Raw genomic sequence first — 19,661 nt, 5'->3', positions numbered from 1 at the left:
AAGCGGGAGTGACTTTGATCATTGATCATAGTAAACCGTGGATTCGGAACAAAAAAAGATCCAAAGGAAATAAAAAACTGTTTCACCCCGTTGTGTATACCACAGTATACGCACGCACACAATTACACATCCCGGAAGTAGCTCGCTCGCCTCGTATACACTCTCGCACACACACATACACATACACATACGCACATGCTTGAGTTGACATTTGCCAGAAGAACATCGCAATGAGCAGTGAATTCACACCCCTTCCAACACACCGAATAACAGATTGGGCAGGAAAGGACAAGCGAGGATGGTGGGTGCAATGACAAGACCTTCCACGTACTACTACTCCACAGAGAGACACACACACACGCGCACGCACATACCACTGCACACAAAAAGCACATGACTGATGGATGGAATTGATGGAATGAGCGAATGACGACGATGATGATGATGACGACCACTGCTGCTGTTGCTGCGCTTCACTTAAGGCCCCCCCCCGCGCGTAACCTAACCACATTTTTGCAACACACCAATGAACATCGGTTTTGATTGAACATTTTTTGTTCCAAGAGCTTCGAGGATCATCTCCACACCTATGCTGAAGAGACATCAAGTGGTAGTAGGGTTGTTTTATTACCATCAATTTACGTGACGGCAGCAACCGCACAAGAAAACAAGATCTGCGACGGCTCTGCACGAGAACGTACTCTACGTATAGCACACACCTATCCGCAGTGCATCCAAGGTTGAACAGGGCGCGCACCACACACAGCGGAGATACCACCAGAAAACTAGCCACACAAAAAACTGCGACCAACGCAACGGACAAGCAGCACACACAGCGCGCGCGACGAAACTGGCTCGCTTCTTCCCGAAAGATCCGAACGATTTCACAACTTAGCTCCAACTGACAGGCTGGCTACGCTGTTTGCATTGCTCAAACCGTGCTGCTGCTGCTGAACGGCTTGTTGGCACTCTCCATTCCACTCTCCACTCTCTGCGCACACTACCATCGCACTAGCGTTTTCTATCTCACTCTAGCGACCAGCAAAAAACGACTCACCACCAGACAGAGTATTACTCAGCAATATTTTACTCGCTTTTCGGGTTTGAATGTGTGAGAAAGAGATGGGGAACGCTCTCTTTTACGAATGTTTGTATTATGGTGTGTGTGTGTATTTTTTCTTTGGTGCGAGAGAATGAGATAGAGAGAGAATTACGCATTTTCTCTTTCTCATCTACATTATCTCTTTCACACATTTTCTTTGTGCCGCTCGTTCTTGTAGTGCAATGGGTTTCCCCGTTCAGCATACACACACTCACACTCTGATCTCTTTGTGTGTGCTGGTTGCTGACTGCTGCTGCTGCAGACGGTTTGTTTTTTGTTCCTCTTCTTGCTTACTGTTGACCGCCCCTGATCCGACGACCCGTTGTGACGACGGTGGTGGCTGCTGCTGGTGTGGAGTGCGTGGGTGCTCCTCCTTCTTCAGCGCGCTTCAACACTGTGGGGGACACGATTAACTTGATTTTCCACTACGTCACGGTACACAAACACACACGCACGCGGCCCCTTCCATTCAAAGCTTCAAGAGCTGTGGTTCGTTCGGTTGCGCTGCTGCTGCAATGCCAACCAATATACACAACAAACGGCTGCGACGCGCAGTTCGAAGATTAAAGCTGACACCAACAACGCGTGTGCCGCGCTGTTTCCAAAGTACAAAAGAAGCAAAGCTGCCTGAACACGCAGAGAAACGCAATTTAACAACATTACAAAAAAGGCGTAATAATCACCCGCCGATTTAGTGCGTAATGGACAAAGTGCAGGAAGAGGAACCTTCTTGCAACGAGTGCAATAACAAAAAACAGATTGAAAGTTCCTATTTTTTAACACAAAAAAAAGTATATAACTCAAAGCTGGTATCTGAAACGGTGTACCACCCTTAAGGAAAAAGTTTCATCATACTTCGTTTTTTTTTTACTGCGAGATAGACATGAATTTGTTGACAACAACGCAACAAACGCCAAATATGCTGGCGTGATAAGTGTTCGCAAAATAAAACTGCCAAAATGATAACGATGGCCGCTTGTGCAGGTTTACACGCAACGAACATAAAACAGCAACTTTTTTTTTATCAAGGTATAGTATACCCCTTTCTATTTGCTGCTGGCTCACGGTCGAGAAGCCTTACGTTTCAACATCACGATTTCAGTGAATGTATGTTGTTGGTTCATCATCATCGCTTTGTGACCGCCGTTAAATGGCGTCAGTTCCGGCTAATCGCCTACTCCGGAGGGGGCAGGAGTCGGACGAGGACCAGGGAGAGTGGACCTTATCAGAGAAAATAGTCAATAAAAACAAAGAAAAGGAGATAGAAACACCCAACTGCCGTTGCCGCTGGTCCACAGGGAATGTCCACGCATAGATGGGGTACGACACATAAACAGGTTGTGACGCATAAATGGTTCACACAACAGTGTGAAGCAGATGCGTGTGTCTTCGTCGACTGATGAGAATACGACGCCATCAAGGAAAAACAGGCGGGCAGCAGCCAGGCAGACTTCAACAACATTATTTTAACGGCCAGCCGTTTGTTGTTTAATAGCAAGTGACGAACTGAAAATCCCATATTGAATGGAGGTTGAGAACTATAACCCTCTTCATGCATAAAAAGAAGGATATGGATCATATCGGCAAAATGAAATACAGAACAACAGAGTCAAATTCAAAGTTAACATCGTAAACATACGAAGAAGTCGAGTTCTGGGCGTGACTTGTACCCAAATGCAATGATTCATTTGGGGTTTTGAGACTTTGATAAGATAACCGAAGTTTCGAAACCAGATACCGATAACGCATGATTCTTATCTTTCGTTGGCGTTGGTGTTAACCGAAATAATCATTTCCTGCACAAGCTTATCGTGCATGGCGCAGTAAAGACCATACAACTAACTACTGCAGCCATATTTATCCTTCAGATTTTCTTAGTTTTAGACCGCAAAGCTATCGAACTTTCACACGACAGGACCAGTAAATCCAAACAGAAGAGCACATTTAAGGCGATACGTAGATATACGTCGGTCACAGTTAATAAGCTGCGTTATTAATTTATCCGGAACGAATTTAAATTGCGTTCTCAAAACCTCAATCCATTCGTTCTTGTAGTTGTTGTGAACCTATTTTACGATCGCAGTATTTTCCCTGCGAAAGAGATGGGGCTGGCGAATTCTTTGTCGCTGCCATAAGAAGGGAAAAATTGTTGCTTAAGTGCTTGACAAAGGGTATGCAGCCATTCTTTGCTTCGCGCACAGTGTGTTGCTGATTGTCAAATAGAGTTGAATAAGGAACCTTCGTCCCACACAAACGCTGCTACTTACAATCCAATTCCAAGGCTATTCCATCATTATGATGACCAAACGCACACAAAATTAAGGAGACGATGACCGACAGTCGTGTCTCCGGAAGCAAACATCGCAGCACAACAGTTGTAAAACGAAACCTTACAACTGTTTAGTTAACATAGCAGTGAAAAGCTTGGGAAATTCATTTACACGTCTGCTTTTCCTCATTATGGGGCGCACAAAGATAATGCACTTGGATAATGAAAACCAAGTCAACAAGCTTTTCCTTAGGATAGAAAAGATCCTCTTTCAATCTTATTACTGTTCCGGGTTCGAAAAGTGACACAAAAGATGCTCCCCCAGAGGTGTTGCCTTCTTGAATTTCCTTGTTTAAAAGCAAGATAGAGAGTGAGAGAGAGAGAGAGGAGAAGAGCTAACTAGCAGCACTGTGTGCAAAAGCTCGAAAAGACTTCTTTATGCGTTTTCCACCGGTATAAGTTTTTCCACCCACCAGAGAGTCCGGAATGGGATGGGTGTCTTTCTTGTCTGCAGCGAAGCAAACAGAGTAACTAAACGCTCAAAACCACCACCCGACAACACAACGGCGAGCGCCAGATACATTTAATTTCCTTTGTCGCAGGTCATGGTTAGAACGTGGCACAACACACACCACGCCACACCTCATGAAAATTTCCCTTAAAGCGTGGAATAAGGAAATTGTCGGTGCTACAGTTCAAGTGCGGTTGTTTAAGCCAGTTCAAACAAGCTGGAGTCTGTTCAGTTCGGATATAAATTTCGCATTAATCACAAAGCTATAAACAGCAATCTCAATTAGTTCTTTACCGTCGTACAGAACAGAGTAACGATTGTGTGTTTTGCATATGAGCTAGAAGGAAAATGCAGATAGATTATTGAAGAATGTCCTATCCTCTAGGTAAGCCTAATCCTAAAAATTGTGAAGTTGTTGGAAGGAAATACTTTTATGACAATTTATACTGATTACAATTGAATTTCGCAAATCCTGCATTTCTTGGCTGCAAAATAATTGGGCAAGATCTTCCGATAGAGGTTTAACTTTCTTCTTCCTTTACACTACAACCTCGAGAGGTCTCGGTCTGCCATTTCTGGCTATCTGTGACATGATTTTACCCGTAGCAAAGCCCTGCGTACGGGGAGGCGGTCTGGATGGGATTTGAACTCCAGCCTCCGTGTAAAGACCGGCGACGTTATCGCATCGGCCACCGAACCGCTCCTTTACCTTAGTTTACCTAACATTCCTTTGATCAGACCACCTCAAATCGGTTGGGAGTCTCTTCGATGAAATAATGTTCTCAATGTTAAGGTGGACTTAGTATGAAAAACAAAAATAAAATAAAGATGTCTCCTCAAGAATATTCTTCAAAGTATGGATGAATATTCGGACTGAAAATATTGTTATTTCTCAACAGTCTCTTCCGCAGTTCAGATTCTTTAATACAACGGGATGGAGTCTATCCCTCGTTGTAAATTTTAGGCTTTCTGCAAAAATAAGATATCTATCTCTTTCGTTCAGGGATAATGCTGATGATGCCTATAAATCTTCAATTTATTTTTTCTTCTGTTTTGATCCCAGACTCCAAATCAATTTATGACGATGATTAATCACTAGATCAAATGGTTATCGAAAGGTATATCTTGAAAACTAGAAAAAAAAGAATATCTAAAAATGTGGTAAAAACTATCACGCACCCGACAACTTAGGCATACTTCATATTAGGCAGGTTCAAACATTAGCTCCATGCACAGGAATACCAGTGGAAAGCGGTTCTTTTTTACAAACGAAAACCTGAACAAACACCAGCCATGAATCGAACAAAAACTACCAATTTACATCAATCAAAGCATGATAAAATGGTGCGACGCACTCGTAAGCCCATCTAATGACACTACATACTAGCGGTATGCATTGCTGTAGGCAACAAATATGGTCACAGCAGCACAAGCGACGATCGATATAACAAGGAACCGACTGTGCGCGCTGTGCGGAACAAAGAGAATCGAAAAGAACCTCGTCCGGGGTGGTGGAGGATCGCCGTCGAAAGAAGCAATCCAATCATCGATCGTACTTCCGCCGCGCTATAGCACACCGCCGCCACAAGACCACGGCGGTAGGTGGTTCGCCATCGAACGGAAGATGGGATCGATCTCGCGGAACATGAAGCGCGGACTTTGTTGGTGTGTGCGATGTACAGATGGATAAGGGCACGACATGCACAGACCGACAGACGGATAGAGACCATCATCACTACTACTAGTGGCGGTCCACTATTTAGTTTGCATTTTCAATATGCCGATGTCGATGTGTGTGAGGCAGCGATGCTTCACGCTCCGATCACCGTGCACAGACTTCTCGTATGTCCCACAAAGAATACTGCGCCGTTTGGTTGAATTCTCGAACGAAAACCAGCTGACACTAGAGTGCGAGACGTCGGTTCAAGTTCCAAGGGTGCTGGCAGGAGCGCTGTGAAACAAAAGCGTGGTGGTTTGTCGCGTCTTCCCACTATCCGGCCCTGCTCTGACAAAACAAATAGCGCGAGACCACTGATACGACTACGACTACTACTACCATCGACCGGGCGACAAGATGACCTTAAATAAAGTGAGAAGACGGTGTACACACAGCGACGTGCGCGAACACTAACACGAAGCGAAAAAGAAAACAAGCCCATTTCAGCGGCTCAACATAGCAAAGCAAGCAGCACCAGCCAAGTGCGAGCAGGAGAATCGCGAGTTCTGTGTTACCTGTTTTCCCCCACAACAAACACACCGCGACAGCTCCTGCTGCTCCGCTAGTTTCTGACTGCGGAATCTCAGCACACGTTTTCCATCCTCTACAACAACAAATGGCAACTATTTCCTACCCCGTAGGCGAGGAACGCAAAAACCAAAAAGAGAACCCTAGACGAAGCGCTATTCCTCGCCGATCGTGACGCGTGTTTTTCTCGCGACGACGTCGGCGGGATAGATAAGGATGGCGGAGCCATAGAGAAGGAACGTCCCGATAAGAGCAACATACGTTGTTGTGCATCATCTATCAAAAGCATCTATGTGGTTGTGTGGTATGTAGAGTATTATTTTTCGATTGAAGACGGCCTACATTGGGGACGGAAAGACAACCCTCCCCATTCTGACGTTGGTGTGGGTTTGGTGTTTAGCATCCACTTTTTCCAACTCCCTTTCCTGCTTTTCCTCTTCGCAAAGCGCGCAAGTTTTACAAATGGAATTGCGCGGATAGTTTTACTTGAGGTGGAGAAAATCTAAGACCCCCCACCACTCAACGTCCAGTGGGCGCACGATGCTGAAGAAAATTCCTTCGATCGACCTTGCTTGTGCTAGCCAGCAACAGCAGCAGCATTAAAAGCGAGCGAGTGGCAACATTAAAAGCCGTTAGACCACAAACAAACTTCTTCGACACGAGCACAGAGTGACCGAGGGTAGCAGGAGTCGTGCGGTTGTTAGTTTGCTTTCCGGAATAGGCATGACAATTCTTAGCATGTGTAACTGGTCCACAAAAGAATGTAGCATTTAGGTCAGCAGCCAGTCTACCAGGTCCAGTCCCCGTTGGATGATTTTGTTTTGGTTTCAATTTTAGAAGTGGTTGATTAGCTTCAAAAACGTTGTTAAAGCTTACCGTATCGAAATGTCAACCTGGGAGTATTTGTAAATGAATCTAAAAATAAAAAGAAACCAGAAGAATGTGTTTCAGAAATTTTGAATAAAGATTTCAGGATTTCAGGGGAGTTTTGGGGTTTCTAAATTCAATTGACAAAATAACACTTACTCAGTATCAAAAGCAAATGCGTGTTCTGGTCGGGAGATTTTTAATCGAAATCGAAATGGGCACTTGTACATACTCTATCATATTCATCGTTTTTTTATTCGTTAAGAACGGCCTGGCCTTATTGCTAGCTGATCGAATTATGCTCTTTGCTTAAATGCAATTCAACTGAGCTCATGATGGCTAGTTTCAAAACTCTATCAAGTACAATAACTGGTAGTCCAGCTGCCAGACTGACCACTTTGTCATTCAGAGATAACAACTCCAAACCGATAACAAGGCTTCAGTGACGAGGTGGAGTCTGTGTAAAGCTGACGAAGTCCTCTTATGATCGTGAATTAAACGCTCTCATTATTGTGTCAGGAATGAGATTTAGACCCGCAGGGCTGGTCGTGTCATGAAAAAGGTACTGGACAACGCGGCTCGTTGTCGGAAGGCCTAAGACATGCCACACAAGAGACAATTTGGGCAAAATTTAGGTGGAGTGAAGGGGAAGATTTGTCCGCAACTTAGACCGAGAAATAAGATTGAAAGGCGACGGCATTAGATCGGGAGCGGCACCAATGATCTTTGCAGTAAACCAAGGCCGCGAAATAATTGTAACCCCTGATAAGTAAGTAAATCGATGACGATTGCACAAGCAAACAAGCTAATGATAATAAATTAAATATATTAGTATACTCTAGCGTAAGCGAATGATTCATCTATAACGTTTAAGTGAACGTGTTTACGTATGCATACAAAGTGTATTAGTAACACAGCTATTGTGCCGTGTTCTTTGGACATGCGGAAGTCTAAATACATAAGTGTGAATATGAACACATGATTCGTGACGAACAAAACCTAGGGCGATCCGATCGTGCCTGCAGCCTGAAGGCAATCGACCGATCACCACTAGAAACACATGGACTTATTAGACACGGATTAATAAAAGAAAGACATGAATATTGGCTGCTTCCTTGTTGCAACGGTATTTTTCTGCCGATATGCGAATACGGCTCCTGAACGAAACGGAAGCAAGAATCAAACTCCCTTTTCCGTCTCTAAACTACCGTTCGCTCGCTGGAACACGAGTGACGCTTCAAGGACTAAAAACTGTAGAATACGGGGCTCATTAACGTTTGTGCGATCTTGCATGTTCGCTGCTTGTGTGCTACACTTTACCAGTGCATGTATTTTAAAATTCACACCTTTTCCACTCGACGTATTCTCCGTTTCCTTACGCGAATGTGCACGTTAGTTTATTCGGTTTATGGCGCGATGGCTTATACTCTCTGGCTGAAGGTGGATGGGGGCGAAGTTCCTTCCCTTCTAATGATCAACTGAACCGCATCATTTGTTTATCCGGCAAGTTCAAGATCGTCCACGTACATCAGACGGAGGAAACGCACGAACATTCTCTGACAGTGGAACTCGGCTGCATCGTGGAATAATTTTTAACTTTTCATTCTTCCATTCCTTAGCACACACACACACCCGGACAGGGGTTACGATTACCGTCTTGATAGTGGTGTTGGATTCGGTTTACTTATGGCTGGGCGAACGCGCATCAATCGGTTCTCTTTTTCCTACATATACTTTGTTTGAAAGCATAAAAAACAGCCGACTATTTGGAGCCGACTCCTTCCTACTGACTACACACTCTACATCAGCTCTTTTTTCGGCAGGTTATAATAAATGAAAAAGACCTTCAGAGGTCGTTGAATTCTATTCGTTAGACGAATGCGTGAATGCGAGTTACATACCATTAATAAAAAAGAAGTCAAAATAACGTCCTTTCTGCTTTACGCTTTTATGGAGAGGAAGTTAACCGCATTGTGAGTTCGGTTGTGTGTGAGGGTAGGATAATCACACGTCTAACGAAGCCATGGGCGATTATTGAGCATAAGCGGAATGTGTGTGTTTGTGTGTGTGTGTTTGCATATAACAGCACCACGTGTTGGTAAGAAATAATGTGGCAAAATTCTATTACTACAAATACTAACAAATGATCTGAGAATCGTGGTAGCGAAACATTTAAGTAAAATGTTATGGCTTACCAACTCATCTGTTCTTAACTATAATCGCAAAACCATTTTGCATCCTACCGTACTTTTTTTGTCTCATAGTCATTAAATCCTGGAATGATGTCTGTCTGCCATTTCTGGCTGCTTTGACTGAAATTTGACCGACGAGATTCGCTCGGTAACCTCCTACTCAAATTTTAAGAGAAATTCTACCATTTTATGGTATATTCAGTAATTAATTAATGCATTTACTTAACTGAATGGTTAATGTAAACCTTACTGTGTTTTTTATGCTTTGCTTAGAGAAACACTTCAACATTGAACTCTATTCCCATGTCTGCATTAGCACATACAAACCGAGATCGAGTAATTATCATCACGGAAAGAACAAACGAAAGGACCTCAACTCAAGCCCAGGGTATATACATTTCTCCAGGATTTCTTGAGGATCAGAGTCCCTTAATCTAATGCAACAGGCAGGACGTAGAGGCACTGGGATGAAATCTTGACTCAAAAATTAATTTCTGGCTCTAGGTAGCAGCGCTGGTCTTTCACATTTACAGGAACATGTAAGCAATCTCAGCCGGGCATGATATGCTGATAGATATTTCGATACACTACACGAAGATTAAATCATCTTCTGCAACTTAAATCGATGAAACTGTAAATCCACATTTTCAATAATTTTCCATACTGCGGTTCTTCTTCTGTTATGTATCTCTCTCTTGTCCTACCATCCGATATCTCTCTTTCAGCAAATAATGCTCCATTTCCTGCATCTCTTTCGCTATGCATCCGTAATCGTGCTGTGTGCTGACGGCCGTGTATGCAGAAAACCTTGAACTTTATAGTATAGGGGGAGTGTGAGTTGTGAAGAAATTATTATATTATATCTCATCCCTATCGCTATCCTGTGCATCTCAGATATACACACACTGGCAAGATCTTCGTCTGGCCTGCTTGCTTGCTTACTTGCCTGTATGCACGCCACGGGTCGTATTCTACTGCTGCTATATTAATTTTCGTTCCGGACCAACTAATTTCTTCTTCGCCATGTTATGTCGGTGATGCAGAGCTAATGCAGAGCAGCCAAGGCACACGGCAAACAATGTGCGAGCATCGTTTTAAAAAAAAACTGCATTATCGCGGAGTCGGCCATCCTGCAGCCCCTGAGCGAAGGAAGACGTGTGTTTCTGACGATTAACGAGCGGCTTGATGAAGAAGGTTGCTGCTTTTATAATATGGCACCACACACATTCGCGTCTTCCTAAGGCAGAGGGGTCATCGTTACGCGCCTTAGGCGGGGGGAATGGAAGAGAACCTGTTTTCATGCGATGTCAGAAACATAGTTTTTCGTGTTTCTTCCAACCATCGTCAGATCCTGCGGCATCTGCTGCGCATATACGTGCGTTTCAGTGGCTTGTGCCATTCGAAGACTAAGACAAGTGCCCGTTCATGTTATTGGGGGGGTGGGGGGGGGTGGCAAGTTTATGGCAGAAAACAGAACTACACCGCCCACTATAAAATCAAAGAGGAGAAAACTATTAAACGATACTGTTCACAGCCAGAGTCGAAGGAGATGATAAACATTTTCCTCGCAAAACAGGGTTCACACGATGAAGTCGCTAAATAAAAGCAGTTAAACACATATTTTTGCTCCACTTTTTTGTTGTGTGTCACTTTTCTGCCTTCGCCAACGGTTGTATCGGTCACGAAGCGTTGGCACGTGATTGTGGAAGAAATGCTTTAGGGGGGAAATGGAAAATTTCCAACACTTTTTACCAAACTTCAACAAACACACACACGCACATGGTAGCTTTATCCCCGTCCTGGCACATTCATTCGCACGTGTCGACTCCGCCGTTCAGTCGGCTGTGCGTGGGGCCACGTGCGTATGGTTTGACATTTATGTCAGCTATGGCTGTTTTTGAAAAACAATAGCTTTTAAATAGCGTTATCCATTCGAGTTTGTAACCAATTGCTTTTGCATCCGACTGGTTAAAATTAAGTTAATGAATAAAATAATAAAAAGTAAATATCCATTGTCGCGAACTCAAACGCCTGATCAAATGCAGCACACGGTGCAGAGTGTGGCTTTTACCACGTGATCTACGCAAGGCCAACACCAACCAGACGCGCGATGCATTTCTGTGGTGATGTGCAATCACATGGGACAAGATGACAGGTGCAGCAGAGCAAGCACAGCTGAACGGAACCATATCAATTGCAAGGGAACATTCGTTTCCTGTGCTCCCTAATCAGCTTGCTATTGAAACGTGCTAGGCAATTTAATAACCACACACCGCTTTCGGTTTATCATCCCCTTTGCGTGAAAAAAATTAATGCACCTATCGTAAGAAAAAGCACAGTGCCTGTGTCTGCGAGGTTTTCAAGCACAGCCACATCAACCGGTAAGAGCGATAAGACCGATTAGGATTTGGTTTGACCCTGGTAGGGGATTAATGCGTTTCCTTGTGGTTTCGAATGAAGAGTATCGAAAATCGGTGTGCTAAAATTACAAGAAAAACAGAAAGCACCAATCTTCGTCAAACGCTACCCAGGAGGGGCTGTTGCATTATCAGCGGGTTGGCTGGAGGTTGTTGGGACCACCATCAAAAATATTGTGTGCTGCTCTGTATTTTCCCTTTTTTTTACCGTTCGACCTTTCCCTCTACGTTCCTGTTTCTTGCAGCCACAGCACACATACACACACGAGACGCATTCACCGATGAACGCTATTAAATCAGATAACGAAGAAAAACGGTGTCAAGTGGCGCGCATGTCCCACCAAACCTCTTAAGCGCCATGGTGTTTCACTGGGCACACTTATTCACGCATACATTCACACTGCTATTTGATTAATTTCGAGTTTTTCCTTTCATTTAGCTCGAAAGGAAATGCTTTTTTCCAAACAAGGAAAATATACGGGGCATGATTCCTAACCCTTGATACAGAGAGACAGTCCTGTTGCCGTTGCCTGTGGTTTCGACTCGAACTGCTTAGAACGAATAAAGGGTACTTAAAGCGATACGCCTTAAAGCGGATGTACGCATCCAAACGAGATAAAGTAGGTTGTGGCAGACAAAATCCACTAGGTTGTGCATGGCTGTTTTTCTATTTCGATGTAAAACTTACACAACTAACAACTGAACGGTTTACGTATTGTTTAACAAGTTATACGGGGAAAACAACACTTTCTATAAAATACCAACTTCCAACATAAAACTTCGTCACATAAACACACAGTCACTGTCTCTCGCACACAAGCACACTGACGCGCGCACAACGGACACTGTTTGTTTCTCTCTCTATCCCATAGCAACGAACAACACACACATGTCGACGATAAGGAAGCAGATGAGTAGCAGCAGCAGCAGTAGTAGTGCTAGTAGTATATGACTACATTACTTCATACAAGCGCACACACACACACGCAACAGCACACGGGAGCAGAACGCACGCGTACTGTCTTGCCAGTCTTCGAGAATGCGATTGGAAATTAGTGCGAAGAGACAGGAAGATCAGTTGCACAATTTGTTGATGTGTGGGTGTGTGGTAGTAATTTGTTGTTTGTATTGCACTCGCGGATAGCAGCAATGACACAGTCCCATTATGCTAATCCTTTCTACACGATATCACTTGCACCTGCAGTTCCGTTAGTCATCCCGATAACCACAAATAGGAAAACTGGCTAATCCAAAGCGTCATAATGGATGTGTCAATTAAAATATGTGTATTACCTGTGGAGAAACGAAAAAAGGAAAAGGAAAACAGATTAATAAAATACCAAAAAAGCAGGCACGTTAATGTTGGCAATAAACGTTGAATCTTATCGATCGTGGTTTCTAAATTCGCGATAGATTTGGCACGGAAAGCTGGCTATGAAAATCACGAAAACTTGGCTTACAACACGACAGTGGATTTTGTTTTTCTTGTGTGTGCCATAAGAAGGAAAATAGAAAAAAAAACTCTCAAATGGACCAGCATATTCGATTACTGTCTCGCTACACGCAATGCGATAGAGCGGTACAACCGCACATGAACCAATGTGGTTCGCTCTTTCACTCCCGTTGTAAAAAGGCAATCTTGTAGACGAAAGCCCGATACGGGCAGGGAAGGGGAGAGAATGACGATTTTTCTCGCTTACGGGAGGATGTTGCAAAACCACAAACAATATTGCCAATATCGTCAAGGAGCAATTAAATTTTCAGCAAGCAAAAACCCCAATCCGTACGGATTGGCCCCAAAACGGTGTGAAACCAAGGCCAGCTCGTATCGTCCTTGGGCGTATAGAAAATGTGTACGCCTTCTATCGTGAGCCACAGGGCCGCCATGTTGAAATCTACCTTCTCGTATTCTTCGACCCACAAAATGGAAGGCTAGCTAGGAGAGACGAGTTTTCTTTGGCCCCGATTTGTGACTGGGCTTGTGGTGCTGTAATACCAATTGCTGCAGTTTGCTACGTACGTACCTTTGCTGGTTTTGTGGAGATTGGAAATTGATATCAGCGTACGATCCAAAACGCAATTTATTTGATGACACGGCAAACCCGAGCACGAAACCTTCCGTCCACGAACACTGTCAAAATTTGGGTAAACTCGATGCTCGCGTGTGACAGCGACCTCTCCTCACCAGCCAAGCAGCAGTCATGTAACGCTGCGTAACGCCTCTTTGCTTCCCAAGCAACAATTTATGAAAAGATGACATTTGATCGTTGATAACGCATTGCTGTCATTGTAGTTTCACATTCACAACAGTTTGATTGAATCTTTATTTCGATTTGTTTATTTTTCTAGCTTAACGCTGTATTTAAAGGCTGATTGTGTAAAGTTTCAGTTTTGCGGAACAGTTCTGCATTCTAATCGTCCAAATAATTGACCTCTGTGAATATAACAAAGCGCCATCTATTGTAACACATTCCCTTACTTCGGGTCGAAATTGTAGCACTGCGACCAAAGCTTTATCATTCTTGAAATAATAACAAACACAAATCGCTGTCAAAAACACAACAACACGGCAACGGTGCCACATTCTGCACAATACCGAATTTATCGTTCTGTGCGATTTTGCCCACTACCGAAGTTGTGTATTAAAATATCTATCCATCGAAATCTACGGAAAGGTTGACCCTACTCTCATCTTACACTGTATCGGCAAAATTAGTTGATCATGAAGGACGAAACCCAGCAATTTGGTACGTATAGATTCGACTAACTGGTGGAACTGGTATCTAGAAAAGCCCTCTCTTGCTCTACAGATGTGGCATCGCACTTTGTTAGCATTCTGGAGAAGGATGATACCATATCGCCTGGCATTGCGGCCATTAAAACGCTGCTGATGGTGCTGGAGAAGACCAAATGTAAGCTATCCCTATGACTGTACGCATAAGCGTAATTCGTCACTGAGTTGACTTACGTTTGCCATTTGCAGTTGATACTGTGCAGGAGTTTCATTCGACTCTTCAGGCAGCGGTGGGAGCGATGCGTAAAACGGATAAACCGATGACATCGGTCGTGTCGGGGACGGAACTGTTCTCACGCTTCATTACGTTGGCCAAGTTTGACGACAAAACGATGGACGAAGTGCGAGAAATTATGTTAAACCGTGGCAAAATGTTTCTCGAGAAGCTGCTGGAAAGTAGGAACGTAATTGCCAAACAGGCCATCACGTTCATCAGCGAAGGATGTGTACGTGTTTTGAGACTTGTTGCACTATATTGCATTTAGATCATTTAGTATAATTTTTGTCTGCCTTCTATTCGTATTGCAGCGAATTCTCACACACGCACGATCGCGAACAGTTCGGGAGGCGCTGATATTGGCCGCACAGAATAACAAACGGTTTCACGTGTTTGTTACTCACAGTGCACCGGATCAGCATGGGTAAGAGCATGTGATCCGTATGTGTATACGAACAGTGAACGTTCATGTTTCAATTCTATTCCAGGGAGCAAATGGTGCAAGAGCTGGAGAATGCCGGTATCGACTGTACGCTAATCCTTGACACGGCCATCGGGTACGTGATGGAAACGGTGGACATGGTGCTGGTCGGTGCCGAAGGTGTGGTTGAAAGTGGTGGCATCATCAACCGTATTGGCACTGTGACGATGGCGATATGTGCCAAGGAGATGAAGAAACCGTTTTACGCGTTGGTGGAAAGCTTCAAATTCTGTCGACTGTTTCCACTCAATCAGCGGGACCTACCGAATGAGTATAAGGTAAGTGGTAAGACTGACAGACAGGAGCAAGTATATGATAGCGCCTTATTTCTTCCACACACAGTACAACAAGAAAAATTTAAAGGACACGACAAAGGTACACCCCATGGTTGACTATACGCCACCCGGATACATTACTTTGCTCTTTACCGACCTGGGCATTCTGGCCCCGTCAGCGGTTAGTGATGAATTGATTAAATTGTATCTGTAGGGTTGCTTTTATTTTCCAATATGGATGCCGAATGGCAATGAAAATAAAATTACTGTAGATACCTTCATTGAGATGCTAGCATACGCTGATGACAGACATGCACATGGTTGGTTTGAGGCTCCACTTTTGTACCAACAGCTTAAGAAAAGAACCGAAAAGCGCCACAAATTCTCGGGATGGAGATTAGCGAGGCGAAAATTAAAATGATGATGGTGGACTATCGAGTGACACCGCCAATTAACCTGATCGCACCTTGAGCGTCCTCCTGAAACTTCATCTCAGCAAGTTCTTTCCAGTTCACAAGCTCTTCTTCTTCCTTGGCACTACAACCTCGAGGGGTCTCGGCCTGCCATTTCCGGCTTTCTGTGACTTAATTTTTTCCACAATTGGGCACGAGCATTAGATTCACCTCGCTTCGATAGGATGGTCAGGCTTGAAAAGCACCAGACAAACCAGTCCAAAAAAGTTTTCTTAAGGTGTTTATATTGATCGAGAAGTGCACAAAATGTGATGGCTTCGATGAGTCCCTAACAAGGGCGGGCATATTGGATTGGCATACGGTGGCGATCGACCTTGTGCGGTATTGAGGATTGAAGAGGGCACTTTTCTTTCATTGGCGCATTAAAACGCACTCGTGGGGTTATTTTGTGTAACTTATACGTTTAATTTATGTAAATATCGCGATACATTTAGCTTAGCCCGTCACAAACATTCCGGGTAAGTGAGTACATGAGTTGTTGTGTTAACGAGACAGGGAGAAAACCAAAAGGAAGTGGCCCTACCATTGGAGAGATGTGACGAAAAGTGAACGAGTTCTGTATGCAAGTATGTATGTATATGCCTGTAGCGTGAAAATGTGCTCCACAATGTGCTTTGTGGTCGGAAATAGTGCGAGAGCCGTGTGGAAACCATCGTTTCACAGTTACGAGTATTCTTCGTATCTGCTATTCTGCCTCCTAACTGCCTGTCTGGGTTGGTGTTGCTGCAGTTGCGTTAAATGCCGTTTGCTTGCGAGTTTTCGATTTTGATTTCGGTCGATAATTCCCTTCGCGATAAGCGATTGCAATGCGCCCTCCTCAAGCTGAGTATAAGTTTTGTGTGCGATGGCCAATATGCGCGCGATACTGCTAGGAAGAGATTAGTGAGTATACTGTCAATAAATACACAAGCACTTTGGAACACACTCGCGTCCGGTGTCGTGAGACGCTTTTTTCCAGCTTCGTTCATCTTTACAGGCCTCATTTAGTTTGGTGGTCACACACACACACTCCTTCCATTCCCATTCGTCTGTCTGTTTGCGTTTGTTCTAGTGCTTTCTATAAACCCATCTCGATTTCTCTAACCAACTATCACACGTCGTTGCTGCAAGCTCACGTTGCTCACATAATCCCACAGTTCTACAACTCCACATCGTTCCCAACGCTTCTGTGCTTTCCCCGTCAGCCATTCAATTCTCCGTGGACATGCCCGCATTCACACACTTTCAAATACTTACCTTAAAAATGTTGACCACAGTTTCAAACTCGATTCAAATACGAGTCCCATCTGCTCCTGCACGTCGTTGATCGTGGCTCATTTTCTAAAGCTTACCCTATTTTGTGTTGTTGTGCTTCTTCTTCGTTATTGACGGAGCTACTTCGCTATAGCGTGCGGCAGGAATATAAGCGGAAATGGTGAATAGTGAGTTCAGCGGGGTCAAATTGTGAACATTTTTCGCTAAACAATTAGATATGAGTGGGTTTGCTAGCCTAGAATAAATCCATGGTGGTGCCTCATATAGATGGCATACTATCCTCAGACAAACTTGAGGATGTTCCGAGAAAAGGGACGAAGCCGAATATTTTTTAGTTCTTCTACAGGATTGTCCCCCTATTTAACAAGTCTATTCGGGTCCCAAAGATGGCTGATTGTCTGCACCTTAACCAGTGCAGATCTTAACGATATCAGATGGTCCAATTTTGGTGTCCTTCGAAGCACTGGTCTACACACCTTCTCACCCTAATTTGAAGTCTATTTTAACAGGGACTTAGCATTCGATATCTGAGAGCTATTTTGGAAAGGCCGGTCTTAACTTTTAGGAGCACAAAGCTATTATTGCTTTACGTTAAAGATCAGTGGGTTTCACATTTAAATAACCAAAATGTTCGTATCGTTTCCTGCCACACGGCGGCGTAGACTCAGCTCAACCTCAACCCCATATACATCTATCCGTTTGCCAACCGTTTTACACAATTTTAAAGACACCCCTGTACACAATAACCTACACACCTATAGCAATTTCCAACAGTTTTTCTCCTACTTGGCTGTCCTCTAGCATGCTCTCACTATCTACTTATTAGATTCTGCTCGTTGCTACAAAAAGCACCTTGATCTTAGAATTTAAGTTTTTGTAATCGGAACCACTCTCCCGCACTCTATCTCTCTTTCCCAGTGCATTTCGCAAAGTGCTTGATGCTTAAAACGCAATGTAAAGCTAGGCAGAAAACCGTGCAAGCATTGGCGCTGCACTTGGCCTTATCTGTATGGAGCCGCAGTACGGAAACCGATTGGCAATATGGGATTGGTCCTCCACCATATTTTGTTGTTTCTTTGCAGCAGACTACACCCCACCTGAGGTATTAATTAATCGCTGCAGCATTGTGAGCCCTTCGCTCCACAGCCCACGGGCAGCAGGCCATCCACCGATGACTTCCTTCGCTTTCGCTGTACTCAGCCCGATGGTGGTGTCCACCGGCCGTCAGTCCTTGGTGCAGAGTAGCAGTGCGTCCACCACACTGTAGATTTCGTCGAAATGTGGCCGACTTTCCGGCTCGTACGACCAACACTTGAGCATGAGCCGGTACATCTCGGGTGGCGCACCTTCGGGCGTTGGCATGCGGTAACCCTCGTCTATTCGTTCCCGTGCCATCGAGTTGCTCATGCCCGAGTAGGGTGTATCGCCGCGGCTGAAAATTTCCCACACCAGTATACCGTACGACCAGACGTCGCACAGCGAGGTGTACTTGCCGAAGTTCAGTGCTTCCGGTGCAGTCCACTTGATCGGGATCTGCTTCATGCCTCCGGATACTAAACACAGAACAGAAAAAACAGGTTTGATAATTTTGAAACAAAGATGAGCATATTCGGTGTTTTCTTACCAATGTACTCTTCCTCCTCGCGGGACATTCCAAAGTCGGAGATTTTTACTATATTTTCATTGCCGATCAAACAGTTACGGGCGGCAAGATCCCGATGGATGCAGTTCTTTGACTCCAGGTAGCGCATGCCAGCTGCTGCATCCCGGCACATACCCATCATCTGCCGCTGGCCCAGCGTGCTTGCATTCTTGCGTAGAAACATCAGCAACGAACCACCCGCCACCAGCTCCATCACGATCATGATCGGTTGCTTCTGCACGCAGATGCCGATCAGCTTTACAATGTTCGGATGATCGTACTGCTTCAGGATGCGCCCCTCCTGCAGAAACTTGCGCTTTTGCTCCTCGGGCAGTGTCATGCGACACGTCTTAACGGCTACGAGGGTGTTTTTCGACGATTTCAGCTTGGCCTTGTACACGTCGCCGAAATTGCCACGGCCAATCTTGTCCAGCAGAATCACATCGTCGTTACTTAGTTCCCAGCGTTCGCGTAGCACTGGTTTGCGTAGCACAGCTCCGGAACGGCCCGTCACGGGCAGCTCCGACTGGTATTGGTGTACGATCAGCTCCTGTATGCTCGGGAAGGCTGGTCCTTCGAAGCGATAGTGACCCTGTCGGAGGACCATACGGTTATGAGTAGTAAGAGATAAAGTCTGCTAGACGCGGTTAGTTCTTACCTCAGCGGTCGTTTGCACGATAAAGTGTTTGTGTCCATTCCAGCAGACACTCAGCACGGTTTGGCTTTCGTCGTTGCGGGTCGTTTCGCGCACCAGAAAGTCGCCCTCGTTGCGCAGCAATCGGACCACTTCCTCGCGGGGCAGAACACCGTGGAACCATTCCTCCTCATGCAGCGGACGGTTTGTCGAGAGAGTCATCTGCGAAGTGTTGATTTAAGGACATGGGCATGAATACAAGCCATAGCAATTTGGGTTATTGGTGTG

General features: G+C 44.6%; 3 protein-coding genes across 19 annotated transcripts in view; 1 reads left to right on the top strand and 2 right to left on the bottom strand.

The window, feature by feature from the left end:
* LOC118507572 (AN1-type zinc finger protein 6) overlaps window positions 1-13,808 on the bottom strand; it is a 35,858-nt gene extending 22,050 nt beyond the window's left edge. The window contains exons 1-2 of one of the 8 annotated variants that reach the window (XM_036046214.1): window positions 13,628-13,803; window positions 7,004-7,042 (exon numbers count right to left, since the gene is read on the bottom strand). The gene's annotated coding sequence lies outside the window, so the exon portion shown is untranslated. Of the gene's footprint in view, window positions 1-524; window positions 547-631; window positions 915-7,003; window positions 7,043-13,627 lie in introns of those variants that run through there. The other 7 variants (XM_036046209.1, XM_036046215.1, XM_036046210.1 and 4 more) reach the window with 7 other exon arrangements.
* An 81-nt stretch (window positions 13,809-13,889) lies between these two features.
* Window positions 13,890-15,651, top strand: LOC118507571 (translation initiation factor eIF-2B subunit alpha). The gene is made up of 6 exons (XM_036046206.1): window positions 13,890-14,350; window positions 14,414-14,515; window positions 14,587-14,843; window positions 14,926-15,038; window positions 15,103-15,373; window positions 15,438-15,651. The coding sequence occupies exons 1-6, from the start codon at window positions 14,326-14,328 to the stop codon at window positions 15,582-15,584; spliced, it is 915 nt and encodes a 304-aa protein (XP_035902099.1). The 5' UTR covers window positions 13,890-14,325; the 3' UTR covers window positions 15,585-15,651.
* A 573-nt stretch (window positions 15,652-16,224) lies between these two features.
* LOC118507570 (tyrosine-protein kinase Fer) overlaps window positions 16,225-19,661 on the bottom strand; it is a 47,661-nt gene continuing 44,224 nt past the window's right edge. For all 10 annotated transcript variants that reach the window (XM_036046204.1, XM_036046199.1, XM_036046198.1 and 7 more), the window contains 3 exons: window positions 19,398-19,595; window positions 18,722-19,331; window positions 16,225-18,650 (listed from right to left, as the gene is read on the bottom strand). In XM_036046204.1, coding sequence (XP_035902097.1) covers window positions 18,322-18,650; window positions 18,722-19,331; window positions 19,398-19,595 — 1,137 coding nt within the window. In that variant the 3' untranslated portion in view covers window positions 16,225-18,321. The remainder of the gene's footprint in view (window positions 18,651-18,721; window positions 19,332-19,397; window positions 19,596-19,661) is intronic.

This window comes from Anopheles stephensi, chromosome 2, assembly GCF_013141755.1.
Source record: "Anopheles stephensi strain Indian chromosome 2, UCI_ANSTEP_V1.0, whole genome shotgun sequence".
Classification (NCBI taxonomy): domain Eukaryota; kingdom Metazoa; phylum Arthropoda; class Insecta; order Diptera; family Culicidae; genus Anopheles; species Anopheles stephensi.
This window is presented reverse-complemented; position numbering and strand designations above follow the sequence as displayed.

Coding starts and splice junctions, on each gene's coding strand:
- LOC118507571 (XM_036046206.1), top strand. CDS start 14,326: ATGAAGGACGAAACCCAGCAATTTG. Junction 14,351..14,413: donor GGACGAAACCCAGCAATTTG/GTACGTATAGAT, acceptor CTTGCTCTACAG/ATGTGGCATCGCACTTTGTT. Junction 14,844..14,925: donor CGTTCATCAGCGAAGGATGT/GTACGTGTTTTG, acceptor TTCGTATTGCAG/CGAATTCTCACACACGCACG.